Below are 8,359 nucleotides of genomic sequence, written 5' to 3'. Positions count from 1 at the left end.
GGTCTGTTAGGGGGGTGGGGGGATAGGGGTCTGTTAGGGGGGTGTTGGACAGGGGTCTGTTAGGGGGGTGTTGGACAGGGGTCTGTTAGGGGGGTGGGGGGATAGGGGTCTGTTAGGGGGGTGTTGGACAGGGGTCTGTTAGGGGGGTGGGGGGTGTTGGATAGGGGTCTGTTAGGGGGGTGGGGGGATAGGGATCTGTTAGGGGGGTGGGGGGACAGGGGTCTGTTAGGGGGGTGGGGGGTGTTGGATAGGGGTCTGTTAGGGGGGTGGGGGGATAGGGGTCTGTTAGGGGGGTGGGGGGATAGGGGTCTGTTAGGGGGGTGGGGGGATAGGGGTCTGTTAGGGGGGTGTTGGACAGGGGTCTGTTAGGGGGGTGTTGGACAGGGGTCTGTTAGGGGGGTGTTGGACAGGGGTCTGTTAGGGGGGTAGCAGGGTAGAGGACCATGTTGTGATGCTTAACAAAGGACTGAAAGGTTTGTACTGTTTAAATAAAGCTGGCTAACACAACAGCCACAGTTATAATAACATAGACACTAACACACAGCACAATAAATGAAAATAAAAAAAGGACGTTTGATAAATCAGTTTGTCAACAAAAAGTATAATGGAGGGAGTGAAATTTCTCTCACAAGGCACAGTCTGGCATGGATTAGCACGTCTCAGCTAGGTTCAGCTGGGTTTGGGCCAGCATGGCCCAGTATGGATCGGTTCGGACCGGTTCAGAGCAGTTCAGCTCACTTCTGCTGTCTCAGGCTCTCCAGCAGAATCCTTTTATGGGCGGGATCTAGAACGCCCGCCTCCTCCAGGTCCTCCTCTGTGATGTCACTGAGAAGGAAGAACATGATTGGATGAGATTCATGAAGTGACATGTTTGATGTTATATTAAGGCCATATTATCTGATTGGAAGAGAGAGCGTGTACCTGAGGAACTCCAGGTCGTCCCAGCCGTTGTGTAGCAGTCCCTCCTCATAGCGCTCCAGGTCCAGACTCTGTAGCCACTCTCCCACAGACGACTCTCCCACGGACAGAGACGAGCTACTGCTTCCCCACAGCGCCTACACACACACACACACACACACACACACACACACACATCAAAATAACAACCTATTCCCAACATGAACACTTCTCTTTATGTTTTATTCATAGTCCACACACACACACGTACACACACACACCCATACACACACACACCCACACGTACACCCCCATACACACACACACACCCATACACACACACACCCACACGTACACCCCCATACACACACGTACACCCCCATACACCCATACACACACACGTACACCCCATACACACACGTACACCCCCATACACACACACACCCACACACACACGTACACCCCTATACACACACACACCCACACACACACACACACACACACGTACATCCCCATACACACACACGCGTACACCCCCATACACACACACACACACACCCACACACACACACACACACACCCACACACACACACCCCCATACACCCCCACCCACACACACACACACACACGTACACCCCCATACACACACACACACATACACCCCCAAACACACACACCCACACACACACACACATACACCCCCAAACACACACACCCACACACACACACACACACACACACACACACACACACACACACACACACACACACACACACACACACACACACACACACGTACACCCCCATACACACACACACACATACACCCCCATACACACACACCCACACACACACACACACACACACACACCCACACACACACATACACCCCCATACACACACACCCACACACACACACACATACACCCCCATACACACACACCCACACACACACACACACACACACACCCACACACACACACACACATACACCCCCATACACACCCACACACACACGTATATCCCCATACACACACACGTACACCCCCATACACACACACCCACACACATACACCCCCATACACACACACACGTACACCCCCATACACACACACCCACACACCTCCTCTGGTAGGTCTTCAGCGATGCTCTCTGTGATGGGGGCTCGGGGAGGGAAGGTGCGACAGGCGTCCACCAACCCCTGGCCTCTGAGGTGGGGGGGTGCAGAGGGGGCACGTGGAGGAGGGGGGTACTCGCTCTCACTCAGTGTCCTTGCCATCTGCAGCACCGAACACGATTGGTCGTCCAGCCCCCCGGCTCCACCCGCTCCCCTCCTAAAGCCCTCCCCCAGGACAAAGGCAGGACTGGGATTGGCTGCGGGGATCTTCACCTCGGCCAGGTCGGGGTTCAGGGGGCGGGTTTTAGAGAAGGGGGTGTCGGCCATCTCCAGTACTCCTTTAGGGAGGGGGGGAGGGGGGAAGTCAGGAGGAGGACGGTTCAGTGTGCCTCCCACTCCTCCCCCATGGGCTGCCCCTCCCCCGGACCCCACACTCCCATCATCCTCTTGGGACCCTTCCTCACTGATGGGCCGGACAGGGTGCCCAGCCGTGTTGTGCCTGCGGGGTTGGGATGACCCTGAGGGGGGCTTCCCTCTGCCCCCTCCAGTCGGGAGGGCCTTACCGGCCGGGGGGGAGCAGGGGGAGGGGAGGAGCTCTGAGGACAGGGAGGCAGCTGATTGGTTAGGAACGCCCTCCAGGATGTAGTAGGCGGGGTTATTGTAGCTGTTGTTTTTACAGGTGGAGGAGTCTCCCTCTGCAGAGTCCTGCTTAGCCCTGGAACACACACAGTATGAGCCCTAGGGGTGTTTGTGAACAGTGTGTGTGTGTGTGTGTGTGTTTAAATGTCAGTGTGAGAGTGTGTGTGTGTGTGTGTGTGTGTGTGTGTGTGTGTGTTTAAATGTCAGTGTGAGAGTGTGTGTGAGTCTGTGTGTGTGTGTGTGCGTGTGGGTGTGTTTGTTTAAATGTGAGTGTGAGAGTGTGTGTGTGTTTGTTTAAATGTGTGTGTGAGAGTGTGTGTGTGTAAATGTGAGTCTGTGTGTGTGTGTGTGTGTTTGTGTGTTTGTTTAAATGTGAGTGTGAGAGTGTGTGTGTGTGTGTGTTTGATTAAATGTGAGTGTGAGAGTGTGTGTGTGTGTGTGTTTGATTAAATGTGAGTGTGAGAGTGTGTGTTTATTTAAATGTGAGAGTGTGTGTGTGTGTTTGTTTAAATGTGAGTTTCAGAGTGTGTGTGTGTGTGTTACCTGGCTGCAGTCCCCTCCTCCTTGGTGCTCCTCTCCACTTCCTCGCTCACCTTCCCAAGCTCCGCCCCCATGTCTTTGCGTGTCAAAGACGGCCTGCAAGACACAGAGGAACACACCAAGAACATTCTAAGAACACGCAAAGAACATGCTATAAAACACACTAAAAACATTCATTGTTTCACTCCACAGTGTGGTTAGGAATGAGTTCATGGTTTCATTCCACAGTGGGGTTAGGAATGAGTTCATGGTTTCACTCCACAGTGTGGTTAGGAATGAGTTCATGGTTTCATTCCACAGTGGGGTTAGGAATGAGTTCATGGTTTCACTCCACAGTGTGGTTAGGAATGAGTTCATGGTTTCATTCCACAGTGGGGTTAGGAATGAGTTCATGGTTTCACTCCACAGTGGGGTTAGGAATGAGTTCATGGTTTCACTCCACAGTGGGGTTAGGAATGAGTTCATGGTTTCACTACACAGTGGGGTTAGGAATGAGTTCATGGTTTCACTCCACAGTGGGGTTAGGAATGAGTTCATGGTTTCACTCCACAGTGGGGTTAGGAATGAGTTCATGGTTTCACTACACAGTGGGGTTAGGAATGAGTTCATGGTTTCACTACACAGTGGGGTTAGGAATGAGTTCATGGTTTCACTCCACAGTGGGGTTAGGAATGAGTTCATGGTTTCACTACACAGTGGGGTTAGGAATGAGTTCATGGTTTCACTCCACAGTGGGGTTAGGAATGAGTTCATGGTTTCACTCCACAGTGGGGTTAGGAATGAGTTCATGGTTTCACTACACAGTGGGGTTAGGAATGAGTTCATGGTTTCACTACACAGTGGGGTTAGGAATGAGTTCATGGTTTCACTACACAGTGGGGTTAGGAATGAGTTCATGGTTTCACTCCACAGTGTGGTTAGGAATGGGAGGAGGGGGGTGGGTTACTCACTTGACGTAGTCGTGTCCTGATCGGGGGGGCAGAGTGGATCTGCCTTTGGGTCCTCCCGTCTCATCTTTATCCACACTGATCCACTCTACAGGACATTAATCAACCAATCACACAGTGACACACTAAGACACACAGAGACACACAGAGACACACAGACACACAGAGAGACAGACAGACACACAGAGACAGACATAGACAGACTGAGACACACCGAGACGCACACAGAGACACACACAGACAGACAGAGACACACAGAGACACACAGAGACACAGAGAGACACACAGAGACACACAGAGACACACAGAGACACAGAGAGACACAGAGAGACAGACAGAGACAGACAGACACACTAAGACACACAGAGACACACAGAGACACACAGAGACAGACAGAGACAGACAGACACACTAAGACACACAGAGACACACAGAGACACACAGAGACAGACAGACACACAGAGACAGACAGAGACACACAGACACACAGAGACAGACAGAGACACAGAGACACACAGAGACAGACAGACACACAGAGACAGACAGAGACAGACAGAGACACACAGACACACAGAGACAGACAGAGACAGACAGACACACTAAGACACACAGAGACACACAGAGACAGACAGACACACAGAGACAGACAGAGACAGACAGAGACACACAGACACACAGAGACAGACAGAGACACACAGAGACACACAGAGACAGACAGACACACAGAGACAGACAGAGACAGACAGAGACACACAGACACACAGAGACAGACAGAGACACACAGACACACAGAGACAGACAGAGACACACAGAGACACACAGACAGAGACACACACAGAGACACACACAGAGACACACACAGACAGACAGAGACACACACAGAGACACACACATAGTGTGTTACCATAGAGCCTCTCCCTGGTGCCCATCCTCTCTGCTGGCACACGGACCCTCATAGACCCTCTGATGTTGCCCGTCTCCTCCCCTCTGTGGGACAGGTAAGTATGGAACTGTTGTGCTGTACTGCCTATCATCGACTTCAGAGCCAACACACACTCTCCTGAGGGGAAGAAACACACACACACGATTAGTATAACACACCAGGGTTTCGTTAGCCGAAACTAGACGGCTTTTAACAAAAATAAATAAATGAAAAGCCGATAAATAATATTGGCACTGGCCAATTGTCAGGAAAATAAAAAAATCCCATTGCAAAATATATATATTTTTGTCTATTCATTGATGAAATAGGGCTCCTGAGGGGCGCAGCGGTCTAAGGCACTCCATCTCAGTGCTAGAAGCGTCACTACAGATCCTGGTTCGATTCCAGGCTGTATCACAACCGACCACGATTGGGAGTCCCATAGGGCGGCCCAGCGTTGTCCAGGTTAGTGTTTGGCCGGGTTAAATAAGAATTTGTTCTTAACGGACTTTCCTAGTTAAATAATTACAGTCAATAGAAATACATTACTGGTGCTGATTGGTCTATAGGATAATTTAATTTGCACGTGTGTATTTTTGTTAGTTGTTATGACTCTTATTTAAATTACAACCTAAGTAACAGTACTTTTACTTAAAGTGGAACAGAAGGCAATTGAAGTACTTTGCAGATATAAAACAAACAGACAAGCATAATCAGTCAAAACTATATGGCTCCCAGTTTATTCTTCAAAACCAACTTCATAAGGTACTAAAAACAGGTTCTATTTTTTAAAAAACAGTAAAGAATTGTTGTCAAAATCATGATTAATATAATTCACCAATACATGTCTTGGTAGTCCAACAAACATTGCTATCAGGTTGTATTTACAGCTGGCCTGGTACATTGTTTGCTGCCACCACCCATTCAGGATGCACCGTTTCAGTTTCAATTACTCAATATTTTGAGTAATGTCAGCATTGCTGCTATGAGGTGAATAAATCATTTATCAAGCTAAATGTGCTGATCTGTAAAAAAACTAAATCATGATATAGCCTAGGTTTACTGGTTGTCTGAGTCTGGGATCTATCCTCCCATAACTGTCCCAGAGTCAGTTTGGAATAGGCTACTCCTTTCTCCAACAGAACGACAAGCTGACCAATTGAATCGGTCAACTTTTATACTATGGGGGATAGTAGATTGACATAGTCAAGTGATTTTGCTGTTGGTTAATCGTCTTGTTGGCTGAGGAAAAGTAAATGTGGACACTTTTTCTAGCATCTTTAAAGTGTGTTTGAATTAGGTAAGAAGGACCCACGCGTTGCATCCTCCACTTGCATGTTCTGTTAATATGAATTAGCATAATATGTAGTAAATGTGATTTGTGTGATTCTGAGCACCGTGGGTGGATGCCCTAATCAGGTTACACACCCAATGCATATGGGTCCTGTACATTATAATGCTGCAGGTCAAATGTACAGCACCACATTTCCTAACGGAAAACCTGTAACACACACACACACACACACACACTTGGAGACAGCACACACACACACACACACACACACACACACACACACACACACACACACACACACACACACACACACACACACACACACACACTTGGAGACAGAACACACACACTTGGAGACAGAACACACACACACACACACACACACACACACACACACACACACACACACACACACACACACACACACACACACACACACACACACACACACACTTGGAGACAGAACACACACACTTGGAGACAGAACACACACACTTGGAGACAGAACACACACACTTGGAGACAGAACACACACACACTTGGAGACAGAACACACACACTTGGAGACAAAACACACACACTTGGAGACAGAACACACACACTTGGAGACAGAACACACACTTGGAGACAGAACACACACACTTGGAGACAGAACACACACACTTGGAGACAGAACACACACACACTTGGAGACAGAACACACACACTTGGAGACAAAACACACACACTTGGAGACAGAACACACACACTTGGAGACAAAACACACACACTTGGAGACAGAACACACACACTTGGAGACAGAACACACACACTTGGAGACAGAACACACACACTTGGAGACAGAACACACACACTTGGAGACAGAACACACACACTTGGAGACAAAACACACACACTTGGAGACAGAACACACACACTTGGAGACAGAACACACACACTTGGAGACAGAACACACACACTTGGAGACAGAACACACACACTTGGAGACAGAACACACACACTTGGAGACAGAACACACACACTTGGAGACAGAACACACACACTTGGAGACAGAACACACACACTTGGAGATAAAACACACACACACTTGGAGACAGAACACACACACTTGGAGACAAAACACACACACTTGGAGACAGAACACACACACTTGGAGACAGAACACACACACTTGGAGACAAAACACACACACTTGGAGATAAAACACACACACACTTGGAGATAAAACACACACACACTTGGAGACAGAACACACACACTTGGAGACAGAACACACACACTTGGAGACAGAACACACACACTTGGAGACAGAACACACACACTTGGAGACAGAACACACACACTTGGAGACAGAACACACACACACACACACACACACACACACACACACACACACACACACACACACACACACACACACACACACACACACACACACACACACACACACACACACACACTTGGAGACAAAACACACACACTTGGAGACAGAACACACACACTTGGAGACAGAACACACACACTTGGAGACAGAACACACACACACTTGGAGACAGAACACACACACTTGGAGACAGAACACACACACTTGGAGACAGAACACACACACTTGGAGACAGAACACACACACTTGGAGACAGAACACACACACTTGGAGACAAAACACACACACTTGGAGACAGAACACACACACTTGGAGACAGAACACACACACTTGGAGACAGAACACACACACTTGGAGACAGAACACACACACTTGGAGACAAAACACACACACTTGGAGACAGAACACACACACTTGGAGACAGAACACACACACTTGGAGACAGAACACACACACTTGGAGACAGAACACAGACACTTGGAGACAGAACACACACACTTGGAGACAGAACACACACACTTGGAGACAGAACACACACACTTGGAGACAGAACACACACACTTGGAGACAGAACACAGACACTTGGAGACAGAACACACACACTTGGAGACAGAACAC

General features: G+C 48.8%; 1 protein-coding gene across 1 annotated transcript in view; it reads right to left on the bottom strand.

The window, feature by feature from the left end:
• Window positions 1–296: 296 nt before the first annotated feature.
• LOC106581340 (phosphatidylinositol 3,4,5-trisphosphate 5-phosphatase 2A) overlaps window positions 297–8,359 on the bottom strand; it is a 151,079-nt gene continuing 143,016 nt past the window's right edge. Inside the window, exons 22-27 of the mRNA XM_045704004.2 lie at window positions 5,046–5,201; window positions 4,145–4,229; window positions 3,198–3,290; window positions 2,022–2,730; window positions 922–1,055; window positions 297–825 (exon numbers count right to left, since the gene is read on the bottom strand). Of these exons, the coding sequence (XP_045559960.1) occupies window positions 735–825; window positions 922–1,055; window positions 2,022–2,730; window positions 3,198–3,290; window positions 4,145–4,229; window positions 5,046–5,201 (1,268 nt within the window). The 3' untranslated portion in view covers window positions 297–734. The remainder of the gene's footprint in view (window positions 826–921; window positions 1,056–2,021; window positions 2,731–3,197; window positions 3,291–4,144; window positions 4,230–5,045; window positions 5,202–8,359) is intronic.

The sequence above is a fragment of the Salmo salar genome, chromosome 20 (assembly GCF_965601325.2).
Source record: "Salmo salar chromosome 20, fSalSal1, whole genome shotgun sequence".
Taxonomy (NCBI): domain Eukaryota; kingdom Metazoa; phylum Chordata; class Actinopteri; order Salmoniformes; family Salmonidae; genus Salmo; species Salmo salar.
The sequence above is the reverse complement of the archived record's forward strand: the minus strand, read 5'-3'. Positions and strand labels throughout refer to the sequence as shown.